Source organism: Nilaparvata lugens, chromosome 1 (assembly GCF_014356525.2).
Source record: "Nilaparvata lugens isolate BPH chromosome 1, ASM1435652v1, whole genome shotgun sequence".
In the NCBI taxonomy this organism is placed as follows: domain Eukaryota; kingdom Metazoa; phylum Arthropoda; class Insecta; order Hemiptera; family Delphacidae; genus Nilaparvata; species Nilaparvata lugens.
The window spans coordinates 45832918-45860151 of record NC_052504.1 but is presented as its reverse complement, the minus strand read 5'-3'; the positions used below and the strand labels follow the sequence as shown (position 1 = coordinate 45860151).

Below are 27234 nucleotides of genomic sequence, written 5' to 3'. Positions count from 1 at the left end.
GTACATATAGGGTTTATAATGTTCAACATAAATATGACTCGTCTGGTTTTCTTCATTTTTGGGAGGTCAAATGCCAAGCTCTCCCACAGTCCCCTCCAGCCATGACATGGCACGCTCATCCGCCAGGTGAATACCCCTGAGTCTCCCTTCATAGTAATACAGTGGGCAGTCTTCCACCAAATGCTGCATCGTCTGCACATCTCCACAAGTGCAGTGGGGGTCAGTGGCTATGCTCCAAGCAGTTGTGCTTGAGCATACGAAAGCGATTCAACCTGCACCAGAGTTTCCTTTTCAAATCCATTCCTGGCGAAGGCACAGATGGGTCTTCCATCAACGTCTTGTTCTTAATGTTGACCTGAAACCATTCCTGCAGCCACAATTCCTTAATATCTTGTCTCTCATATTCCGCCAGTCTGAGATAATGCCTAGACCTCTTGTGGCTTAACTTGGTTTGATGACTCCAGCAGCAGCAGTAGTAGTGATAATGAGCTGGTTTTATTGTATTCGGTGACAGCACGGGACCAGTGGGTACATCCAATCAATAAAAAAAGGAAGACCTATGGCGAATTCCATCATTTAATGCGCGACCTTGAGGCTGACAATGATAAATTTTGTACATATTTTAGGTTAAGTTGTGACCAGTTTAATGAAGTGTTGTCGATGGTTGATGGTGACATAAGGAAGACCAATACCACCTACAGGGAGGCAATTAGTAGCAGAGAGCGACTAGCAATTTGTTTGAGGTAAAAAATCTATTATTAACTAAGTACTACTTTGATTTTAAATTGTTATGCAAATACATAGTCTAAGAGTAGCCCTTACCAAGAAAGTGAATTTCATGGGTGTTTGACTTGGAGTTTCACATTTTCAGGTACCATATGCCTTTGGAGAGAAGAAACCACAGACGATAAAAGATAAATTAGATGGAGAACCAAAGAGACAAAGAAGAAAAAGATGCAGAGATCAACAAGAAGCAAAGAAACGAGTAGAAGGATCAGAAACAGCAGTAGAAGAAGCCTCTGCTTCTTGTGTCTCTGTACATGGAGAGGAAGCAGAGAAACCAGCTGAGGAAGAACAAGAAGTAGAACATAGGACAGTAAGCAATGGTAAGTTGATTTTATGAAAATGTTCCTTTGTTTCATTTTTATTCCAAGCAAGTACAATGTAATTATAATTTTCTTTGATCGCATTCTAGGCCAGTAATAATCTAGTCAATGAGAGCCAAGAAAAAAATCCTTTGAGGGAACAAATTCGGAACAAGCCAATTTTCTACTCATAGACTAGTAGTTCTGTGAACAGTAGACCTCACGCAGTTTTCTCATACACAAGTATCTGGTGTCACCTGTTCACCGGCTTCTCCAAACTCTGTTTAATGCATGCAATGAATGAAAATTTCACCCCCTACATTGAAGCTGCTATAACAATGAAAGGAAAACTTGGAATAGTGAAATAATACATAATTTCAAAGAGAATTCAATGCTCTACAAACCTACGATAAGCATAAGCTTTTACGATGCATTGTTGGAGAGTTATAAGCCCTGAAAGAGCAAAACATTGGATGAAAACCTGTTATTTTAACAGTTACACACCTTCAAGAGTGAATATTTCGGGAACTGTTGAGAATATCACAAAATTCCACTGAACAAAAAGTGTAGGGAATTTATCAAGCTTCATTTTTGAATAGTGAGATATGTCGGTTGAATGCATTGTTCTCAAGATATGAGCGTTGAAGCAAAACACTGAAAAATTCAACTTTTAAACCACTCTCATCCCCTTAGCACATGAGTTAGGAATGGGGACTTTTGATATGTTCTCCTCCCAACTAGTCTCAACAAAGCTGCAAAGTCAAACATTTTGTTTTAAACATTCCTTCCACATTCCTTTGTCAATTGGTCTATTGTTGCATAAATTAAGATTTCACACTCAACACTAAAGCTGTTGCAAAAGGTGTAGGGAAATTCGAAAAAGCGTGAAATTATACATCAAATTGGAGAGAATTCAATGCATTATAAGCTCATAATCAGCATGGATTTTTCTCGTCGATTTTTAAAAAGTTATGAGAGCAAAAATGGAAAAAAGTTGATGGCAAACGTGAATTTTTTTTTCAAAAATGTCACACCTTCAAGAGCGGATATCTCGAAAACTAGAGGAGATATAAAAATGTTGTAGGTTGAATATAGTAGGAAATTATGTAAGCTTCAATTTCTTATTTGACAGTCAATTCCTTAAGATACAAAGTTTTTAGAGTTTTATGCGAGAAACCAAAAAATGATACCTTTAAACCACCCCCACACCCTTAGCACAGCGGGTAGGGGTGGGGACTTTTTATATGTTTACCTCCTTACTACCTTAACAGAACTGTGAGGTTGAAAATTGTCTTCCAAACATAGTTTGTCTATTTGATGTTATTTGTGTATTTTATTACTGAACTGGGCCTGAAAAAAGCATAAGCATATATATATACTCCACTAGCAAAAATTTGTTCAATCTCCCCGTTGCTCTTATTCTCCCCAATTAGCGAATTCAGCTCTCTCCAACTATCCGTAGCATTGACAAAGAAGTACTTTGTCTTCCAAACATTTCCCTCTATACCCTTTTTTGAGCATTCATTGCCTGGACTATGTTGCGAAATAAAGTGTGAAAAAGCAGAATTTTGAAGCCTCAAATTTCGACATGATAATTTTCCAATCCTCAGGAATGTTATGTTTGGTGTTGAACAAAAAAATGTTTCAAATGAACGTTGTAGCCCATTTCAAGAGCTTCAAAATCATGTATTATAACCTATACTATAGAACACAGTTTATGTGTACTATGCATGAAACGTCAGGCCTTGGGGAGTCTGAATTTCCCTAATGGACATATTATAGTACAGTCAATGAATGCTCAAAAAAGGGTATAGAGGGAAATGTTTGGAAGACAAAGTGCTTCTTTGTCAATGCTACGGATAGTTGGAGAGAGCTGAATTCGCTAATTGGGGAGAATAAGAGCAACGGGGAGATTGAACAAATTTTTGCTAGTGGAGTATATATATATATATATGCTTATGCTTTTTTCAGGCCCAGTTCAGTAATAAAATACACAAATAACATCAAATAGACAAACTAACGAATAAAAGTACATATAGGGCTTATAATGTTCAACATAAATATGACTCGTCTGGTTTTCTTCATTTTTGGGAGGTCAAATGCCAAGCTCTCCCACAGTCCCCTCCAGCCATGACATGGCACGCTCATCCGCCAGGTGAATACCCCTGAGTCCCCCTTCATAGGAATACAGTGGGCAGTCTTCCACCAAATGCTGCATCGTCTGCACATCTCCACAAGTGCAGTGGGGGTCAGTGGCTATGCTCCAAGCAGTTGTGCTTGAGCATACGAAAGCGATTCAACCTGCACCAGAGTTTCCTTTTCAAATTCATTCCTGGCGAAGGCACAGATGGGTCTTCCATCAACGTCTTGTTCTTAATGTTGACCTGAAACCATTCCTGCAGCCACAATTCCTTAATATCTTGTCTCTCATATTCCGCCAGTCTGAGATAATGCCTAGACCTCTTGTGGCTTAACTTGGTTTGATGACTCCAGCAGCAGCAGTAGTAGTGATAATGAGCTGGTTTTATTGTATTCGGTGACAGCACGGGACCAGTGGGTACATCCAATCAATAAAAAAAGGAAGACCTATGGCGAATTCCATCATTTAATGCGCGACCTTGAGGCTGACAATGATAAATTTTGTACATATTTTAGGTTAAGTTGTGACCAGTTTAATGAAGTGTTGTCGATGGTTGATGGTGACATAAGGAAGACCAATACCACCTACAGGGAGGCAATTAGTAGCAGAGAGCGACTAGCAATTTGTTTGAGGTAAAAAATTATCCAACTTAATTAGAAATGAGAAGTGAAAGAACAGCAAAATAAATCTTTGTTTAAATTTCAAATATTTTGCCACAAGGTTTGGTCAATGGGATTAAATAAATATCCAGTTTCAGGACGGGATGAATCAGTGTGCTTGTCTTTTAATAAAACTTCAGCGATTTCATCCCATGCTTTATTCTTTAATGTGTTGTCTCTGTACAACTCTGATGTGGAGTCCCAAATCACTGGACGAGTACGGACCTCTTCAATAAGCTGCTCCATATCAAACTCAGAAAAGAAGAGCCACTTTTAAATAAAAACCACTACAAACACAACAAAACCAGTAGATACAACAGAGAAGCATGTCTGTTGGACCGCCGTTCTAAGTGAACTGTCTGTTTCCACGTGGTCTAGTATACGTTCTGCCAATGAAGACATTTGTTTTTAGATTGTCATTCATACTCCGTGCCATAACTACCAATGACGACTTCTACACTTCTAGCACTCGCATTTCCGTATCGAAATGCCGTAGTTCGAAAATACAAGGTGATCTTTCAAGCTGATTTGTGAGAAAGTTGATATTTTGACTTAGGTAGTTCTTGCACCAAGCCACAGATATTTAGTATAGCTTGACTTGTTAACCTCAATATTTTCTTTTCTTTGCTTCATAATAATGTTTTCCAATTTATTTATCCGTAGCTTTAAATAACATTCAACATAATTTAATTTCTGTATTAATTCCAGTTAATTTTATTTTAATCAATTTCTACTTTCAAACGCTTTCCATTCACCATGCTTATATTTATACCTTATGTGAATTGCTCCACAGCATACACTGTATGAATGTAGTATCATAATTATCTTCCGTATCTTTCATTGTATTACTATTCATTTTTCATTTTTCACACTTTCAATTTTTTGGTAAATAGTAGTGAAGACTGATTTGGGCGTAATGCCTGTAGTCTTCCTTGACATTGTAAATAAATAAATTAGTGGGAGCTCTTGTCTGGAGGATAAGCGGTTCATCAACTGATAAGTCCTCTCTTTTCTTCTCAATGCTGGTGGAACAATGTTGCATGGACAGGCAACCACTCAGTTTCAGTGGGTCTTATGGTATCACTTATTTTCCTAGTCTCATTCAGGGTGATGTCTATTTTCTTAGTGTGCTGTGCTCCCATACTGATGAACAGTATTCTGCTGCACTATATACTAGAGCCAAGCTAGATGTTTTTAGAGCCTTCACACTGCATCCCCAGCTTGTACCAGCCAACTTACTTTTAATGTTGTTCCTAGTCTTCAGTTTGTTCTTGAGACTCCCAAGATGCTGTCAAAAGGTTAGAGTTCTATCCAGCTTCACTCCCAAGTAGCGAGGGGCCTCACAGTGATTTACTCTCTCCTCACAGAAGACAAGATTGAGTTGACGATTAGCTTCTCTGTTATTAAAATGGAATTCCGTGCTCAGCGTCTTAGCTGGATATGGTTCAAGTTTCCAGTCAGCAAAATACTTCCTTAGAACATTCAGGTTATTGTTCAGTTCTCTCTCCATCAATTCATATGTTGGTCCCTGGACTATAAGAGCAATGTCATCAGCATAGATGAACTTGCGTGCCCTGGAGTTTGGAATGTCTGCAGTGTAGAGATTGAAAAGCAAGGGTGACAACACTGAACCCTGAGGTAGTCCATTTTTTAAAAACCTCAAGGAACTCTTTTCCCCCATGCCTCACTCTGAATGTTCGGTCACTCAAAAGAGCTCTAAAGAGACTCATCAACTTTCGGCATTTCAGAGTTTGCGCCATCTTTGTGAGTAGCCCGGCCTTTCATACTGTGTCATAAGCTGAGCTCAGGTTCAAAAAACAGCGCCTGACTTCAATTTCTTTTCAAATGCATGCTTAATGAATGTGGCAACTGATAGCACCTGTTCACCACAGCTTCTACCTCCTCTGAAGCCTGCCTGTTCAACTGGAAGATGTTCCTCCACTCTACCACTTATCCTTAATAGGATAATCCTTTATCCTTTCAAAGAGTTTATGTGTGGCTGACAGGAGAGACATAGGTATGTAGGTAGATGGGTCTTCTTTATCCTTCCCTGGCTTCAGTACAGTAACAAATTTTTATTTCTCCCACATTCTTGGTATTCTGGCCTGATCAATGATTGCTGTGAACAATTATTGAGACAGCCAGTAGATTGCATGTGGCCCCAGGTGTTTGATAAATTCCGGCAGTACACCATCAGCTCCAGGTGCTTTCCCACACTTGATTCTCTAATAATTGATTCTCTTAATTCTCTACTAATTGCTTCAATTATTTCTTCAGAAGGAATTGGGTCCACAAATGCAGATCTCTCACCACACTCATTCAGTGCTCTTCTGAGACGCCTTTTCATTGCATCTTTTTCACTCTGTGGTATTCTGGGACCTGAATTTTGTTCAATCTTAAACTTTTCAAGTGTTAAAAACTTCTGAAAACCTTTGCCTGTCCCTTATGTGTGGCAGAATAATTATTATCTTATTGTTTTGGTACGTTTTTACTATACAGAGTGTCCCACCAAGGTTGTAACAGCCGTTGACCATAGATTCTACTCAATATTTCTGACAAAAAATGTTCAGTAAACTTTTTTCCTATCGACCTTGGTTTTCGAGATATATTGATTTTTTCGATATTTTCAGAATATGTCTACTTCCGGTCATTAAATACTCAATAACTCGAAAACTACTGGTCGAATTTCAATTTCAAGGGTATTGTTGGAAAGAGAAACACATTTTAAACAAGATTAATGCAATTTTATTTGTTGTTAGATATTTTATAGTTTTTTATTAGGGCTTCAACTTGGAGAAATTATATTCTTCAAAGTCAAATTTCAAACCGTTTTTTTCTGATGATAATGAACGCTAACACTTCTCTACTAGCCAGAGAACCGATCATGCCAATGAACTGGAAAGCACGCTGAAAACTATACTAAAAATAGGCTAAAACATACACTTCTTGTTATTTTATTCAGGATTTATGGTACAGGAAATAATGCAAGTTATTGAAAAAATCATATCATTGTAGAATGTTAAAATGTTGATTAAAACGTGTGAATATTTTTTCAGAGAGAAATCAGGTGATTTCACCCTTAGGATCACCACTTGATGCATGCTGTTTGTGAATTTCCTCATTTTGAAGGTGTTCATTCCAGATATTAGCAGTTTTGAACACTTTATCATGGAACCTACCTTTTCGAATTTATACTCATTCGAAAGCTTGAAGAAGTTTTTGAATTATTGAAACCACTATAATTACCCGAAGAAAAATCGAGAAAAAACTGTTTGAAATTTGACTTTGAATTTGAAGAATATAATGTTTTCAAGTTGAAGCCCTAATAAAAAACTACAAAATATATAACAACAAATAAAATTGCATTAATCTTGTTTGAAATGTGTTTCTCCTTCCAACAATACCCTTGAAATTGAAATTCGACTAGTAGTTTTCGAGTTATTGAGTATTTAATGACCGGAAGTAGGCATAGTCTGAAAATATCGAAAAATCAATATATCTCGAAAGCCAAGGTCGATAGGAAAAAAGTTTACTGAAAATTCTTTGTCAGAAATGTTGAGTAGAATCTATGGTCAACGACTGTTATGGTGTCTTGGTGGGACACCCAGTATAAAAAAAATAGTTATCATATGATAATATAAAGCTTGTTTTCGGGTATTTTCGAAAATGGGACTTCCGTTTTGAAGAATCTGGCGTCGCTCAACCCAAATCCGAATCCAGAAATCTTCTATCTATATTTTTAAGGAAGTTAGACTTTAAGAAAAAGTGATGAGTCATACTTTGAGCAAACATCAGCTGAATTTTAATATCCTCATGTGAAAGCACAGGAGAGCTGCGAAATATGAATTATGATCTTCAGGAGACGGGATTCTGTCGTGTGAAACTAGCCTAAGGCTTGTACAAGCCTTGTGTACAAGCTTAAAGGCTTGTACAGAAGATGTACGTATAGATTCGCGCGAACAATCGTATGGACACAGTCATGCCACGTTCCACGTAGGATGCTACGTTCCACGTAGGATGCTTCGGCATTCAAAAAGCTATCTGATTTGCAGACGACACGAAGACATGGCAGATGTAAATTTCCCAAATCATGGCAATAATGGTGTCATTCCATCATTGAAGAAAATTACAAAATGCAGCTGTATCATTTATTTCAATGACTAGTCTAATAAAATCAAAAATAAAACTTAACAAACTATATTGGTGGGTTGAACGATTGTAGGTTAATAGATTGAAGTAAGGAAATAAATTGCTACATGACATTAGATTGACAATTCAAACTTAATTAGGATGTCAAAACTTTATTTTGATAATATACTGAATCTAATTCAACTAGTTATCCAAACAAATGATACCGTTATGAGGGAAGCAATAACTTCACAAGCACGTTTGGCCCTAACTTTGAGATTCTTGGCATTAGGCGATTCATTTGTTGGTTTACAATATCTATTCTGAATTTGAAAACAGAAAATTTCTACAATAATTCCAGAAGTTTTGATGACCTAATCAAAAGCACTAAACACTGTCCCTCAGATTTGACAGTCTTCTTTAACCAAATTAGCCATTAATTAAATCAAATACTGAATTACTGTTCATTTTCAACTACCTCTGCTCATACACAATGATAAAACAAAATTCTCCAAAAGATTAGCTTTAAGATTTACCTTTAAGGAATACTAAAAGTTTGAATAAATCTCACTACAGATAGACTAGCTATCTAAAACTTATAATAGCATATTGGAGATTACAATTTTAATTACAAACTCTGATTGATATCATAAAACAAACAGAAGATAATTTTATAGCTACAATAAAAAATGTGAGCTATACTTTTTATAGGAACCCAGATGAGAAGCTATTTTTACTTAAATCGTACAGTTCTAAATTTGTCAATCATGATATTGTTTATTGTTTTTGAAGGGACGGATTCAAGGATCCAAAGGTTCAAAGAACCCCACACGTCAACCGAAGCTTATTGTGTTCCCAAGTAGTATGTTAGTTAGGCGAACCAATACCTATGTCATTTACAAGAACCAGGAGTTTTTCCCTATACTAACATTTAATTCATCCCCTGGTTGCAATCCTTGTCGCAATCCAGTGTGATATGCTTGGCAGTCTCTTCAGACTGATTAGTCCTCGTGACCTACGTGAGTTCCACTCCTGGCCTTCTTTGTAGGTCCTTCCGCTGAGGAAGGGGCGGCCAAGTTGCCTCTAGGGCGCCCGGCCACCCTTGATTCAGCCTCTTGACCCACATTTGTGCCTGGTTTTTCACCCATCACTGGTCTCTAGGGTTTTTTCTTTTTACCCAAAATCAATGGCAAGGATCAATAATAGCATAATGTAAAATGAAATGTTTATTTTTTATCCATGTTTCAAAAGTTTAGGTTTTGCTTTGAATTCATAGACCTACACAATACAAAGAAATCAAAACGTATTTTCACAAAATAATTGTTACAAAATAGTTTGGAGAGCATGCTCATTTGAATTATCCCACTTCAATCAACTGTTTTTCTATATGCCTAATGCCAACAATACAACAGCAAAATATTGAGAATTTCCCTCATGTTTACTGCGTTAAAGTCCTGGATCAAATAAGTCGAGAACTTAATAGACCCCGGAGTTTAGAAGATGAACACATGACTCAGAAAGTTGATTTAGACCAGAGAGCTCATTTTATTCCTGGACTCTGTAAGTCCAAAACGTATAGATCCCGAGCTAGGAAACCAGGCCTGAATGTTCCTCAATTAGCTCTAAGCTAGAGGAGTAATAGCACTGTATGACTGTTAGGTCATGTCAGAGGCCCTGAAATTGATCAGTTGTGACCTGAAAACTCTGACACCAGACCTGAGCCAGCCAGGTCACTCGATATTATTATTATTACTGTGTGTAGTCTATACCATTCAATGCAAAATATTAAATAGAAATTGAAAATTACTATTATTATCAAACATTCAGTTCCACTGAATAACCAAGATCTGACCTGATGCTCATTCTTTTTTGCAGTAATACGTATCATTACTCTGCCCCCAATACAACTATATTGTGCATGGTGCACTTTTGAATAGTCTAAAAGGCTGTGCCATTTCAACAGTTCTTATTCAATTCTCTTGATTAAATTTGAAAATATAATTCTCTACTCATCCACAGGAGTAGTTGAATTTGAATTAGCCAATTTCATTTGGACGACTTCTCTCTACATCTACCAATCTACCAACCTTACATCCAGACTTCCAGGGCATGACTTCCCTTCTAAATATTCTCTTGAATTCTCATCATATCTCAATCTGAAAATGCTCGACTTAAACTTATGAATTTAATTTTCTGGAATGTCTGTCAATTACAACCAATACTCTCCCATTACCTATGTATCTTCATGAAACGACAGTATTTTTCCCTTTGTAATTCAAAGTTATTGTCAAGTTCTTTCTCTTGTTGAAGTCTTGCTCCTTTTTCTCTTAACTTCTTTTCTCTCTTATTTTTCATTAGTTGATCATCTCGATTTGGCCTTTATCACTTACAATTCGCATTATTAATATTTGCAGTTGAACAAGAGGTTGATGGGGCTTCAGTAAAGAGCAAACCGGATATGTGGAGTTCCATGTGCAGCATATCTGGCCCTGATGCAACACAAGTGAGTCGACTCGACAACAAGCCCAAAATCTACAGCTGTGCTCATTGTAGCTACGAAACTCGCTGGCTCTATACGTTAAAAATACACGTTTTAAATCACACTGGAGAGAAACCTTTCAGATGTGAATTTTGTTCTTATAAATGTGCTCAGAAAGCTTATTTGACAAAACATATCAGAGTATATCATACAGGAGATAAAATCCCTCTCACCTGCAAATTTTGTGACTTTAAATGTCCTAATCCAAGAACTTTGCAATCACATATTTTGAGAACACATAAAGGAGAAAAATCATTCAGTTGCAAATTTTGTGACTTTAAATGTACTACTTTAAATTATTTGAATCTACATAATTTGAGAAAACATAAAAGAAAAACCCTGTACAGCTGCGAATATTGTGACTATGAATGTATTACTTTATATTTTTTGAAATCACATATTTTAAGAACACATACAGAAGAAAAACCGTTAAGCTGCAAATTTTGTGACTATAAAACTGCACGTTCAACGGATTTAAAAAGACATACCCGAACACATACAGGAGAGAAACCTTACAGCTGCAAATTTTGTGACTACAAATGCTCTGATGCAAGTTATATGAAAAAACATATAAGAATACATAATGAAGTAGAAAACCTATCGTAACCAGGTTCATTAGACCTGGCCATTAGTGTCAGATACTATAGTGAGCTCCACGTTATAATGGCAGTGATGAAAGATAGCAGAACAACATTGCCAAGTCTCTCCATTTTGCCACAGAATGTATACAGCTGTTACTCAATTCATCCTATTAAATCTGGCGTGATATTACTTTTAATTTCCTTTATAAAATAATCAATTTCATGTCAAATTAATAAAATTCATCACTACAATATCTTTCTTCATAATTTTATTGAAAAATTTGTCCTCATAACTGAGATCAGATTTCTATTTTCATACAATCCTGAAATGGCGGCTAATTTAAAAAGCTTTGATACATCAATCTGAACATCAAAACAACAGGAATTAATTTTTTGGTAGGTATCCTATTCCAATTTCTTTAATAATAATAGAAAACATATTTATAATGAGTAATTTCAATGGAAATAATTCTGAAATAATCTTTCAATATTAATTATACTAGTAAGAGTAGGTCCAACCTATAAGTGTATAGGCTAACAGACAGGCGCGGATCCAGTACCCTAACCTGGGGGGGGGGGTGATTGGGGTGGTCGTCCAGGAGAGTTTTAAATCGGAAACAGCAGAGCTTTTTTTGCTAGAATTAATTACATTTTTTATTTCGTTTATTAAATGCCAATGTCATGATATTTATTTCTGCCACTACAGTTGTACTCCAGTCTCTATACTTCGTGCAAATCTTCTTCAGACTTGGAGGAATTTGCGGCGCAGAGAAATGGAGGCAGATCAGCCAAATGCAGTGATGGATTGAGTCATAGGTGGAAGCGTAGTTGTCAATTTGTCAAATAGAGACAGTCGAGTCTGTGATTGCAGAGAGGAAAATTCCTAAGTTTAACATGAGCGCTTGAATACTCGCTGGAAACAGAACGCTAGCCGATAAACAATGGCAACATAGCCGCCATTGTATCCCTGCCGCTTTATGCCTTCTCTGCTGCGCATGTCCATCCCAAGTCGGAAGTTAATTTGGACAAAGTATATATACATTGATGCTTGCATTTTATATTGTAGTTCTGATTTTTTAATATATTGTCTCGATACATAAGAGAAGTCAAAAACTAAGTTTTTCATGCAAAATTCCCCTGTGATGGAAACAGAGTGGTCCAAAAACTTTGTATTTTCGGTTCATTTTCCAGTTTACAGTTATTTCCGCTAAATCCTGTAATCGAACAGAAAAATTTGTTCTTGCCTTTCATTTACATTATGAAATTCCTAATAAAATTAGATCATTTGGAATCATTCCTATCTTCAATCTGTACTGAGTTACAATAATTAAAATCAATTTTGCTGAACTTTAGTTAGTTTTTGATCAACAATATCTTCCGATTGTTACCATTTAAATTCATAATTCAAAATCCCTCTGGGCGTAATTTTGTGCTCTACAATTTGAGACCAGATACTCTATCTCATATCGATTTCTAGGTACACCTGACAACAATGATACTTGTATTTTGGAAAACACCTAAGTTTTGACTTCAATTATCATCAACAACTCCACTGTCATCACATTGAGATTTCGCTGCAAGTTCGCCTATAAGTTAATAAGATCGTGTTCTATGAGAATCACCCGTATGATGCAATTGGTGACACCCTTAAGGATAAAAATTTCAAACACTATTGTTGTCAGGTATACCTGGAAATCTATATGATTTATAGCGCTCTACCTGGTCTCAATTTGTATAGAGAACAAATTACGCCAAGAAGGATTTTGAATTATAAATTTAAAATCAGAATATATTATTGATCAAAAACCAAGATTCATCAAAATATTAGAGGCGAGAGCAAGTTTTTCCTTTCAATTACAGGATTTGGCGGAAATAACTGAAAACTGGAAAATGAACTGAAAATAGTATGTTTTTAGGCCACTCTGTATCTATCACAAGGCAATTTGGCATGAAAAGTTCGTTCTGGACTTCTCTTATCGAAACAATAGTTATTATTTATTGAAAAATCATAACTACGATATAAAATGCAAGCACACCCCCTTTTTCATATATATATTGACTGGACTATAGTAACTGTAGTTTTCTCAAACACCAGTTGGAAAGTGGGCCCCCCTGGATCCGCGCCTGCTAACAGAAGCATGGATGAAGTCTAGGATGGTTGGCTATCAACTTTAAAAATGTCATTTGAAGTATTTGTGTTTCTCTTAATACATAAAAATTATTTTATTTATTCAAAAATAAATTTTAAATTAATCATACGACTTGTGTTTGTGTACTGAAGTATTTTGGTTGAATGAAGAAAAAATGGCTGAGAATTGTTTGTTTACTTCTGTACAGTCACTGTCAAAAGTAAAAATAAAATATTCTGGCAAACAGACATTGCAAAGCCAGAGAGAGATAGCGCTAACTGTTTTGTTGCATGATAGACAGGGATAGCAACACTATTGTCAATTTTACACTGCCATTATAACGTAAACCTCACTATATTCCATCTATTGGCCGTGTGATGGCGTTTTAACCCTAACATCGGCTACTAGTGGACGCTACTATTTTCCCAGTGTGCAGGTAAAAAAAGCCTTTCAGTTGCAAAAATGTTGTGACTGCTTCTCTTCAGTATCTCTTCCAGCCTAAACTATTTATACTATTATAACTATAGTAAGTAGCATAATAACAAGTTTGATAGGGTTTGTGAAAAATTTTATGTCTGAAGTTAGTATCGTCTTTACAATGCATAAATGACTTGATAAGGCGCAGAAAAATATTGGATTTTCGAACTGTCTTGATATCTACCGAATTTCAACTTAGATTTTCAAAATCAATATGTATTGAATATCCTCATTCCTCGCTATTGCTTCCTATATGTACTTGCTGACGAATTTTCGAATGATACCAAATAAGTAATTAAGTACCGTTTTGTAAATTACAAGGCCTATGTCATTCCTTTATGGATCATCATATGACCACAGCCACAAGAGTCCAAAAATCTGCAAAATTAGAATGTAATGTTTTATTTCATCAATCTGTTAATAGGCCATGTTCATAATATCACTCTTATACTGTAATATAATTATAATAATTATCACTCATGATTGATATATTATTAAAATGATGTAATATTATATATAATGTTCATTCATACATTGTGTTGTGTTAATGTGTAAATTTACTCCCCCTTGTACAATTAATTAACTCATGAAGTCACAATTAGCAACTAACAGACGATAGATTTGTATGGTATTTCAAAGATTTCATTGTAGTCTACTTCTGAGATCAAGCACTGTAACTGTGTACTCCATAATGAAATATGGATTCTATTGGATCGAAGCTCCAATAAATCATACTTTGCAAAGTAATAGATCAATTAGTGAAATATTTCCAAATCAAATCATATATTTGATCTCAACTGGTTTGTTGTATCACTGAAAGCAAATAGTTTCTTTACATCACTACAGTAGCAGCTTGAGTTATAGAATGCTCTTCAAAGTTCATTCTTTTAAGAATATTTTTTTCATCAAAATCCCAAAAATATTCGGTTTTAGTCATTGGAACTTGTCATTAATTCAAAAACTTCTCCTTCTCATGCATATAGTAGATAATTATCCCTAGTTTTTAGTTCTCTTTTTAAGAGGTTGACATCAAGTTAAATTGTGACACTTCAGTATTGTATAATTTACCTTTCCAAATTCTCTAATCTGTGAACCTCTCGTGAAATGTGCCTTAGATGATCCCATCTCAGTTTTTTTAGATGTTGAAGATATTCTGGCTCCTCTGGAATAGATAGAACAAATGAATTAAGTTCGCCTTACCTGGATTCCATAAAATATCCTTAATGTTGAAGTAATGAAATAGCTTTGGAATAGCCGTAGATTTGTCATGTTTTTAATATTTATTAGGAGGCCACTTTGATTTAAAATAATTTTATATTAATCTCATTCAATCTGCTGATTCCATTCATTTGCACGAGTCTTTCTTCTTATTCATAACCTTACAAAAAAGTTATTTTCAATCTCACATCTATGAGTTTCCTTAAAACTTCGAAATTCATAAATTCCGATAAAAAACTTCAATAGCCTAATATTTAATATTATTCATTGATGAGTGTTGTAATAGGCTTCAACACTTTGAAGAATTACTTATTCATAAATTTTATCTATGACCATGTCATAATGTAAACATTACACTCAATCAATCCCTTCCTTATCCCAATGGATTTTCAAAACTTGTCTATAACCTTCACATTATGCAATGGTTTCTACATTACAGTACAGGTTCTTGACCATCCAGAACGCAGCGTTTCTCAGGAAAAGAGTGGAATTAGTTATTTGTGCAACTAGTGAGCAAGTGACACTTTGCTGCACTGAACGAAACGTTTTCTTGAGTGAAGCCAAGGAACTTAGCGCTCGTATTCCACATTAAATTTTTCCTACAGTTACCATTAGATATGAAAAGAGAGAAATTATGGGTGAAATGTCCTGAAATCCATAATTTTGTTGTCTGTGTGAAATAATTTGAGACTTGGCCCTCCATCCGAAGAAATTACAAGGTCACCAAATCGTGTAAAATTGCAACTTTTTAAAATTTCCAATTTAATGTCAGAATTGGATGTAGATATCATACCCGATATCTCAGAAGTGCTAAAGAGGTTTCAGGGTTGAAGGATGAAAAGGAAACTTAACTTTTTTGATGAAATCTGACAAATCACGATTTTTTTTTCTTTTGAATATCACTGCTCTCAGAATCAAGGGGTGTCGTAATGCATAAGAATTTTATATCAAAATAACAAGGATAATATTGTCTCCTTTCTATTAGTGTCTGGATTATTTCTATCCGACCTATAGTAATTTTTTAATTGCATAATTTTGTAATGCATAAGAATTTTATATCAAAATAACAAGGATAATATTGTCTCCTTTCTATTAGTGTCTGGATTATTTCTATCCGACCTATAGTAATTTTTTAATTGATGACAGGGGCATTCATAATGGGGGCCCAGGGGGGCGGGCCCCCTTCCCGAAATAATGAATATAAAGAAAAATAAGTACAGTAATCTGAATTTTTTATGGTAAATGTATTTTTGACGGCCTCACGGTAAAGTAAAAAGGGCATTCAGTGCAAATTACCCTCTGAATATGATCAGCAAAACTGATACAAGTATCATGGGATGTTTACTTGAAATCACTCAACCTTACATTAACCTTGGCCCCCTCCCCAAAAAAATATATATTCAATATTCGCCACTGATTATGTTCATCAATGTCAAGACATTTCGAGCTGAAAACATGAAATTTTCGACATGCTAGAAACTTTTTTGATTTAAAAGATAAGTGGGTGGTTAAAGCGAGAAAGTTTCTCAGAAATGATTAAAATTATTTCTCTAGTTGTCAAAAGTAGGTGGAAGAACGTATTTTGGCCTCTCAGGAGTCTCGAAATCAAGGCTGAATGGTATGAATTGTGTTCTAATTTGTATGCTAATAGTCCAGTCAAGGAAGGGTTACTTATAGAGGGAAAAGTTTGAAGACAATGTTTGACCCCGCAGTTCTGTTTAGGGTAGTAAGGAGGTAAACATATCAAAAGTCCCCACCCCTAGCCATGTGCTAAGGGGGTGGGAGTGGTTCAAAGGTACCATTTTTTGGTTTCTCGCATATAACACGAAAACTATGTATCCTATGTATAACTGTTACTTACAAAATTAAATCTTACATAATTTCCTACAATATTCTTCTCATAACTTTCTTATATCTTCTCTAGTTTTCCAGATATCCGCTCTTAAAGGTGTAACATTTTTGAAAAAACACGTTTTCCTCCAATTTTTTCTCTTATAACATTTTTAAATCGATGGTAAAAATACAAGCTGATTATGAGCTTCTGGAGCATTAAATTCTCTTCAATTTTATGTATAGTTTCACACTTTTATGCATTTCCCTACAACTGTTGCAGCAGCTTTAGTGTTGAGTGTGAAAACTCCAGTTTTGCAACAATGAACCAATTGACAAAGTAATTTGGAGAGAATGTTTTGAACACAATTTTTGACTTTGCAGCTTTGTTGAGACTAGTTAAGAGGAGAACTTATCGAAAGTCCCCATTCTTAACTCTTGTGCTAAGGGGATGAGGGTGGTTTAAAAGTTGCATTTTTAACCTTTTGCTTCCACGCTTTTATCTTGAGAACAATGCATTGAATAACTAACAATTCAAAATGAAGCTTCATAAATTCTCTACACTTTTTGTTCAGTGGAATTTTGTGATATTCCAAACAGTTCCCGAGATATTCGCTCTTGAAGGTGTGTAATTGCTAAAATAACAAGTTTTTATCAAATTTTTCGCTCTTTCAGGGCTTATAACTCTCCAACAAATGCATAGTATAAATAAATGCTCATCGTAGGTTTGTAGAGCATTGAATTCTCTTTGAAATGATGTATTATTTCACTATTCCAAGTTTTTGTTTCATTGTTATAGCAACTTTAATGTAGTGGGTGAAATTTTCAATGCTGCGACATTTGATCATTTGACAATGAAATTTGAAGGGGGTGTCTGTGACACATTTTTTACTTAATTTGGACTAGTTAGTACGTAGATATAGCAAAAGTGCGTATCTTTATCCCCTCTGTTGAAGATGTTGAACCGCTGATTTGACACTTGTTGCAATATTGAAAATTTCACCCACTACTTAAGCCGCTATCCTCGACTTTGAAACTCCTGAGAGGCCAAAACACGTTCTTCCAACTACTTTTTACAATCGGAAGAATAATTTCAGTTATTTCTTAGAAGCTGCTTTCTCGCTTCTACAATCCACTTATCTCTTTAAAAAATGTTTCTATAGTTTGTGTAAAACAAATTGAGACTTGGTCACAGAATAGGTACAGAATGGAAACAGTCAATAAAACGCCTATCTAACCAATGCTTTTTACATGACGCAAATACTAGACACGTCACGTGACCTTGGGAAGTTCCAATCCTGGTCTTCTGATTGGCTCGTAGCAGTGAACGAGATCAATATTGATCCGGATCATTAAAGTGATCCGAACCTACAATCAATACTATTACAATGCGGCGCTTCATAACAAGATGGCGAATTTTCGCGACAGGGTACTAGCCAAGTTTCCATACTGTATGTATACTGTGACTTGGCCCTCCATCCGAAGTAATTACAGGGTTGCCAAATCGTGTAAAATTGCAACTTTCTCAAATTTCCAATTCAAAGTCAGAATTGGATGTATAATATCATCCCCGATATAGTAGTAGTGCTAAAAAAGTTTCAGGGTTGAAGAATTAAAAGGAAATTTAACTTTTATGATAAAATTGGAAACATCGCGAAGATTTGTTCTTCTTTTGAATATTTCTTCTCTTAGAATCATGTAGCGTCGTAATGCGTAATAATTTTGTATCAAATCAACGGGGAGACTGTCTTCTTTCTATTGGTGTCTGGATCATTTCTATCCGACCCATAGATATTTTTTAATTAATATTATGTTCGTCAATGTTGAGACATTTCGAGCAGAAAACATGAAATTTTCGACATGCTGGAAACTTTTTGGTTTCGAAGGATAAGTGGGTGGTGAAAGCAAGAAAGTTTCTCAGAAATAATTGAAATTGTTTTTTCAATTGTCAAAAGTAGTCGGAAGATCGTATTTTGGTCTCTAAGGAATTTTGAAGTTAGAAGAGTGGCTGCATGGTATGCATTGTGTACCAAATTGTATGCTAAAGGCTGGCAATTTACAAGATCATTTGACTGAATTATTTTAAACGCAAGCAGCTGATTGCCTCTAGAAAGGCTGTAATGTAACACCACTTGGATTATTCAAGTCGAGGTTGTCATTTTCACTATTATTATGATCATCTGGCTTGCAGTTGCTGAATTTTTCAATCGTTCTGTATTTTGTTTTTGTTGATCCCAGCTATTGATAGCATTTTGCGGCACATCATTCAGCCGCTATCCTTGACTTTGAAACTCCTGAGAGGCCAAAATACGTTCTTCCGAGTACGTTTGACAATTGGAAAAATAATTTCAATTATTTCTGAGAAACTTTTCCGCTTTCACCACCTACTTATCTTTTGAAACAAAAAAGTTTCCAGCATGTCGAAAATTTCATGTTAACTGCTCGACATTGACGAACATAATTATTAATTGAACAATAACTATGGGTCGGATAAAAATGATCCAGACACCAATAGAAAGGAGACAGTCTCCCCCTTCATTTGATATCGAATTATTACCGTACTCATTACGACGCTACATGATTCTGAGGAAAGTGATATTCAAAAGAAAAACAAATCTTCGCGATGTTATCATAAAAGTTAAATTTCCTTTTAATCCTTATCCCTGAATTTTTTTAGCACTACTAGGATATCAGGGATGATATTATACATCCAATTCTGACGTTGAATTGGAAATTTGAGAAAGTTGCAATTTTACACGATTTGGCAACCCTGTAATTTCTTCGGATGGAGGGCCAAGTCTCAACTTGTTTTACACAAACTATAGCATGTCTCAAAAATGTCATGTTTTCTGCTTGAAATGTTTAAACATGGATGAACATAGTAATTACGGTAATTGAAAAAATACTGTTAGTCTGGGCGCAAATATCATTTCGTGGTCATTTTTGGGTAACAGCCGTGGCAGATGTCTCGATTTCTTCCTTGGGTCTAGCATAATAAGGATCTTGATGATGATCAAGTCGAAATCACAATGTTTCAAAGTTTTGCCTTCATGTAGGCCTACATATATTGAGAAAAATGCGTTCAACCGACATGACTAACAGTTAGTCTAGTCTAGTTAGCTAGTTACTAGCCAAGTCAAAAAAGAAGCTTGTTTAGTTCTCTAAAATTTTTGTTTAGTACCGGTATGAAGTTTTGTGATTTTCCCAACAATTTTCGAGATAGGGTACCTATACGCTCTTAAAAATGTGAAATTGTTGAAATAACAGCTTTTCATTCCATTTTTTGCTCTTTCAGAGCGTATAACTTCTCAACAATGCATCGTGAAAATGAATGCTTGTAGTAGGTAGATTTGTAGAGCCATTGATTTCTCTTCAATTTTATGTATTATTCCACTATTTCATATTTTCCTTTCATTGTTATAGCAGATTCAACGTAGTGGTGAAGTTTCCTATTCTGTAACATGATCATTTGAAATTTTAGGGGAATGTCTGGTACAATTTTTTTCATTTTTGAGGTAAATGAAGACTAGTTGGGAGGTAAACATGGCAAAAATGTGCATCTCCAGCCCGTCTGTTAAAGTTATGGAACTGCTAAGTTAGCACTTGTTGCAGAGTTGAAAATTTAAACCCCCCCCCACCCCATATTGAAACTGCTATGACAATGAGAGGAAAACATGAAATAGTGAAATAATACTTCAAATGGGAGACAAAACAATGTTCTACAATTCTATGTTAAGCATTCATTTTTACAATGCATTGCTGAAGACTTATATGGCCTGAAAGAGCAAAAAATTGGATTGAAAGCTGTTATTTTAACAATTTCACACTTTCAAGAGCGTATATCTCAAAAACTGTTGGGAAAATCATAAAACTCTGCTGAACAAAAATTGTAGACAATTTATCAAGCTTAATTTTTGAATATTTAGTCCTGTCAGTTGAACGCATTTTTCTCAAGATATAAAAGTGTAAGCAAAACATTGAAAAATTCAACTTTTAAACCACCCTCACCACCTTAGCACAGGGGGTAGGGGTGGAAATTTTTGATATGTTTACCTCCTCACTTCCTTGAACAAAACTGCAGGGTCAAAAATTGTCTTCCAAACTTTTCCCTCTATAGCCTTTTTTGAGCATTCATTGCCTAGAGTAATCATTATACAATCTCTATCCAATTGGAGAAAGATTAGTCAAAGAAATATAATTAGTCTAATTATATATTATTAAATATAATAATAATCCATGCTATGCTATTGTTATTATAACCAAAGATGAACTAAATCTATTCTTTCTCTATGGTATACCGTAAAACGAATGCAACTTCGTGGCCAAATAGATTTAGATAGGAATGATAATAGGAATTAGATTGGATAGGCCAATAATTTAGATTAACTAAAGATGTGGTTTCTCTCCGTGGCCAAGTGTTTCGATAAACTACAAAGAGTTTTGCTTCAATTTCTTGTTTGTTATAATTTTCTAGAATATCAGTGTATCACGCCCCCTAGGCCTGCGCCCCCTGAAGGATTGCGCCCCAATGCACCACATTGGCGTTATTTACGCCACTGAACTCAAGTGTATGGAACATAAACTACTTTTTGGATTGGTTGCATTGGCGTTATTTACGCCACTGAACTCAAGTGTATGGAACATAAACTACTCTTTGGACTATTTATAGTTTATAGATCAAAATTCAGGGAAGAAACAGTTTTGGGCTGTGCCTGTTAGTCCTTCCCCAATCATTTTGAAGAATTGTGTTCTGTTTATCAATAAATAAATATAAACTATGCTTTTGTACTCTGGAGCGAAGCTCGGTGCCCTGATATTTAATAATTATGGAGTTATAATATATGAAATAATGTTTCAAAAAAAATTGAGAATGACGTAAAACATACAGACTAAGTCAAACTATCTAGACCGTATTTTGAGTTGTACATTTCAAAGAAGGAAATCGTTTCAGACAATTGATTCGAGAGAGTTCAATTTTCAAAATCTGTATATAAATCATAGTTATGCTATGTGATTATGTATGTCTAGTCTAAAATTCTAGTTTTACTTGGAATTTGAAGCTTAATTGAGCCTTATTTATTTACACACCCAATGTGACTAGACTAGCTGGTGGTATTGCTTTCTCTGATTGGACAAGTCTGTCAGTCAATCGCTGTGAAATCTCTTGGTTCACTTTTGAATCGACCTGACTGGCTGCTGAATCGGTGGCTGTTTCTGTTGTATCCATTTGGCAATTTGACCTCTATAATTTGAAAAAAAAATGTTCAAGAAATTAATATTAATTGTAAAATGAGATGCTCCCATGTACTATATCAAAGAATATACTAATATAGTTTAAAAATATAATATGCTATAGTTTGAAATTAATACTGTAAAACATATCACTCTTCATTAGTGAATTCAATATTTATTTCCATTTTATTATCAACACAATTGTTTAAAAATACTACAATTCATATAATTATAGTATTAAGAATACAATCTAATTCATCTATTAAATGGGCTTTCACTCGAACTGTATCTGAATTAGTTTGGACCAGTAAACTATGACACGATTCACTGAGAAGTACATAACGTGGACTATGAAATTAACACATTTTCATTTATCATCTAATTTACCATTATGATAACAATGGCAAAGTTTCAACCTTCTAGAATGATCATTCGAATTTGTAAATTCAAGAGAGATGTAGTAAATAGGAGGCAAACTATATGCAACAGTTTATTGCGAATAATTCAAATAAATTCAACCTATTTCTATTAAAATTCATATTTCTTTTCTATTTTCTAGTCTCTACGAATTACCCATAAAAATATCAAATTTTGCATTCATGAAGAAGGATCTATAGAATAGTATTTAAATGACAACAAACTTGTGGAGATTCAATTTTCAACGGAAAGTTTCAAAATTATTGTATTCTTGATTTTTCTGAAGAGTTTTATTTTGTACGGTATTGAAAATTGTATTTTTCTGCTGGTCAAGAGTACCGTAACTTAAATTAAAGAATGTAAATGAATCATGTAAATGTACTTGTATGTTCAAATAGAGAACATATTTAATCAATAAATAGGCTAATTAATTAGATCTTGTGTCAATAACTGAAAGTCTTTATGGTACCTGAGATTGTGTGGGAGCTGAAGCTTGTGCATTGTTAGCCGAAATTTCAGTTGAATGATCAATAATACTTTCTATGTAGTTTTTGTAGCTTGACTGATCACTGCAGGTCTTGTTTATCTGATCAAAATTGCAGTCACTAGAAAATGAAAAAATTATGCAATAAAAATAAATTGTTCAAAAGTTCCAAGAATATGAACTATCACTTAGCATGTAGAAAAAGAGTTTTTATCCAATAAATTTTTGCGGACAACATGCGAGAGGTAATGAATTATTAGGTACAAGATAATATGCACTATTTTTCCATAATAATAATTTTGAAGGTTGATATTGTATTTCTACTGCCTGATGTATAATATGAAGTCTAAAGTCTAATGTGAATAGGTACATATTTATTTCTTTATTGAACGAGCGTTAGCGAGCTCTTATATTTTTGACTTACTGAAGGCCAAAGTCGTTGTCCGTCTGTTTGTATGTTCTACAATATCTAGGCTATTTATTTATTTAATCATTCAGAATTACACAACTTACAGTAGAAAAGTACCACAGGCATATTTGGAAGCTATCAGACAGAAGCCCTATTGCACAAAGATTACAATACAACAGTTTATGAGCGAGTTCTCCAACACAGGGGGTCACTAGTATATATTTAAATACGATTATAAATAGATTTTTGTTTAGTATCATTTTATGCTTTCACATGAAAGGGCGAAATGATAGTCACTTGCAGTATGTCAGGATAATGTTATAAGATGTTGAAGAAAATATTCATATGACGTTTTGTTGAAGGGTAGACCCTTTTCTGGTAAGGCCCAACTCAGCCTGATACATAGTTTGGCCAACAATGAGCCTCACGATTGATATACTGATAGCCGGGACTGACAAATAAACTTTACCCGCCAGTCTATGGATTAATTTACTTCACTACCTACTGTACACATTTTATAACGTAATAACTTTATTATAACAATATCATAAATTGAATGAATCTTCATATATTTGAAATATTAATGCGTCGACGCATTACATCATGTCATCATATAGTTCTGACACATTCAACTACTCTCAGTTTCATGAATGCTCCCCATAAAATAATCTACAACTATTCATGCAATGAACTCAGAGTTAATCTCTACATCGAATCATTATTTAATATAAACTACAAAATCAATTGTTTCTGAACTGACCTTGCTTTCAAACTTCTTTTCTCGTTTGAATTTATTGACAAGCTCTCTCTAACTCCGTCTGAAACTCGTCTTGTGTTTTGCGAATAATCATCCGAAGTCCGATAGTTCAATTTATTCTCATTTCCAGTGATAGTACACATTGGATTAGCTTCAGCCTTGTTTCTGTTCATGTCGTGCCATTTAGCGCCTTTGGTACTCGATTGTGCATTCAAGATCAAATCAGCTTTTGATGGATTTTTGGTGTATGTATTTTGGTCATCACATTCCTCGTCAACGTTCTGTTTGATATTGTATTGATGTTGCAGATCGGGCGTTACATCACAAAAGTAGACGCTTTGTTCTTCAGGAGGCACTATGTTGGCAATATTGTAATTTGAGTCATTTTGTAGCAGAAAGTTCAAGAAAGGATTGAACCCAATGCTGTCATTTCCCGTTTGATTGTTAGGGTTGTTTTGTGGGCTGGAGTTGCTAATTTTTACAGATTTGTTACAAGCATTGTTGATACACCCATTAATCTCTGCCCTTCTAACTTCTGCGTCATAGTTGACTGGTTTTCGTGGCTGTAGAATTGTAGGCCCACTTTCAACTTCAGCCCTACTTCTGTTTGCATTAGGCACCTCACTCGGGAAATCACTTTGCATGATTGGCGTTTCTTGATTGTACACCAAATTTTGTGGTTCTGAACTGTCTCTATCACTCGACTTGTTTCTCATCATCTGTCGTTTACCCATATTGGCAATTTCCACTCCTTTCGATTTTGATCGTTGGAAGCACTGAATATGTCCGCAATAATTATTTCGACTGTCTGGCCGGAAATGATTGTCAGATATTGAGAGTTTAGGAGGGGCTGGACAAGGTATGCTGGAATGAGGGGTTGATGCTTTGCCATTCTCATGTAATTGCGTTGATAATTTACTGTTCAGTGTTCTAGCGATACCCGAATCAGGGGTTAAGGACGAAGAGTCTCTCCTACAATCTATTCCACCTACGAGTGTGTGTTCTCTGTTACGAAATTGGGAATCGATTTGGTTCTGAGTCAGCAAGTTGGATCGATTACAGTTGTAAGTTTCGTCAAATCGCTCCGCATCTTGTTGGTCATTGATTGTATTTTCAAAGCTACTCTCAGCAGTGTTCTCCAGAACTCTATTCTGCCTCTGGTATGTTAGCATTTTAGAAAAATCTGTTTGAGAAGAAGGAAAGTTTGTGTAATCCACATTCACATTAAGTTCATTTGTCGTCAATTGATTATCATTGGACCTATCATTTTCGTGATTACAAGTACATTGCATCACTTCTTGATTTGTCTCATCTATTGCTTCTTGTTCATCACCGTTAATCAATTCATTGGGAATCTGTTCCACTTGCCGCGTATTTCTGTACCTTCTTCTTGCCCTCAAATTATTCTCAGCATTGAATTGGTGCCCAGTTCCCCCTTCACAATTTCCTGAAGAGACGTACTGAGGAGTCTGATTACTGTAATTTTGTTGGCTTTGATGTTGTGGAAGTATACAACCATCTGAATCGATTTCCTGGTTATTTGAAAAGTCTTCCAGTGCAGCACTATACTGATTGTAAGCATCTTGCAAGCAATCCAGCTTTTTCTGTTTTGGCAGCCCTTCCACTTTACCCTGAGCAAAAACCTCAAGAAACAATTTCTCCAATTGATCCACGTCTTTTTTGTCGCCAATTCCTTGGTCTATAGTAGTTTTCATAAGGATTTCCTAGAATTTAATTCATTGTTTTCTTATATTATTGTAATAATCATATCACAAAGAGAGTTAAAGTAATGCATAGATTAAACATACACTGCTGTAAGCTGTGAGCGACTTTCTTTTTTCATGAAGAGCCACTAATTTCAAAAGTATCACTTGTTTCACCACATCTGATTATAATTATTGGCCGAAATAAATTGTTGACCAATGTCTCCGTTTTCAAAAAGTCTTGAACATTTGAAATTTTTATAATTTTTTAAGTTTTTTATTAAGCCCATTAAAGTGACAAATTCATCTCAAGCGAAAAATTTCCAAACTGATGCATTAGGCTTGTTCCACATTAGAAACAAATCGATAATATTAATCAAAATTATGTTCTTGCAATTGAACAACATAGTAACTATTCTAACATAATCGATGCTTTAAATCGTTCTATTCATGAATTCAATAGAAGAAGTGATGTTTGTTATACCATAAACATATTGCAAGTATATTACTACCTACTCTACTTAGGTTATGAGGGTACACTCATGTGAATAGTTTTTTGTTAAAATAATATGATTTGAAAAAACCCATTGGTACTTGATGATAGGAGACATGAATCGTATACAAATACCTGTTCATTGCAAGTACATTTGCTCTCATACTCCTCCTCAGTTTCAGGTACCTCAGTAAGGCCTGGGTTGAAATTGTAATTTGGCTCTGACTACAAACAGATAATAGCATTATTAGTAACTTAGACCGTTATCTATAATATTTATCTATTTCACAATGGGAGCAACAGGTAAAAACCAAAATATGCTCCCTTAACATCACAATAAGACAAGTACAATTCGTATTCAAAACAAAATTCACTAAACTAAAGTTAGAAAAAGTACTTTTTAAATGATATTGAAAAGTTGAGATAAGTGAAAGAAAAGTTGATAAAAGACATGAAATGGTATTATAAAGGAAAGAAATGGCTTATACATGTACGGAATAGTAAATACATGAGTGGACGCATCATCACGTCTGAACTACAATAATCGAATAACTTGAAATTTTGCATAAAGATTCCATAAAGATACCGAGGATAGTTATAGCTAGATTTTCATTTCTAGTCTATCTTCTACAATATAATAGAGAAAGGTATAGACCAGTAAACATTGGTGCTTGCAATTTATATCGTAGTTCTGATTTTCTAATATGTTGTTTAGATACTTAATAGATGTCCATAACCACCAGAATTCTATAAGAATCACCCGTCAGATGCACTCAATTTAGTAGAGAGGCTCGCATAAGGACCCCACAAGGATCAAAAGTTCAAAAAATTATAAATTTTGACACAATAATCGGATCCATTTATACTTGACTTACTCGACTTAGCCCCCTCTGGGTTGGGGGAGCTTTGAGTCGAACATCGTACTCAAGAATGTGTTGAAAACCAGAATTCAC

At 35.0% G+C, this 27234-nt stretch overlaps 2 protein-coding genes across 6 annotated transcripts in view; one reads left to right on the top strand and one right to left on the bottom strand.

Moving 5' to 3' along the window:
* LOC120352801 (zinc finger protein 878-like) overlaps positions 1-27234 on the top strand; it is a 126752-nt gene that overhangs the window by 39482 nt on the left and 60036 nt on the right. For 2 of the 5 annotated variants that reach the window (XM_039435053.1, XM_039435059.1), the window contains one exon: positions 10427-14270. The exons of 1 other annotated variant lie outside the window; for it this stretch is intronic. In XM_039435053.1, the coding sequence (XP_039290987.1) occupies positions 10427-11157 (731 nt within the window). In that variant the 3' untranslated portion in view covers positions 11158-14270. Of the gene's footprint in view, positions 1-626; positions 744-3857; positions 3936-10426; positions 14271-21260; positions 21871-27234 lie in introns of those variants that run through there. 2 more of the 5 variants (XR_005572110.1, XM_039435063.1) reach the window with 2 other exon arrangements.
* LOC111046033 overlaps positions 13813-27234 on the bottom strand; it is a 28313-nt gene continuing 14891 nt past the window's right edge. Inside the window, exons 7-12 of the mRNA XM_039435042.1 lie at positions 26417-26506; positions 24089-25809; positions 22905-23040; positions 21875-22028; positions 14807-14900; positions 13813-14116 (exon numbers count right to left, since the gene is read on the bottom strand). Coding sequence (XP_039290976.1) covers positions 14062-14116; positions 14807-14900; positions 21875-22028; positions 22905-23040; positions 24089-25809; positions 26417-26506 — 2250 coding nt within the window. The 3' untranslated portion in view covers positions 13813-14061. The remainder of the gene's footprint in view (positions 14117-14806; positions 14901-21874; positions 22029-22904; positions 23041-24088; positions 25810-26416; positions 26507-27234) is intronic.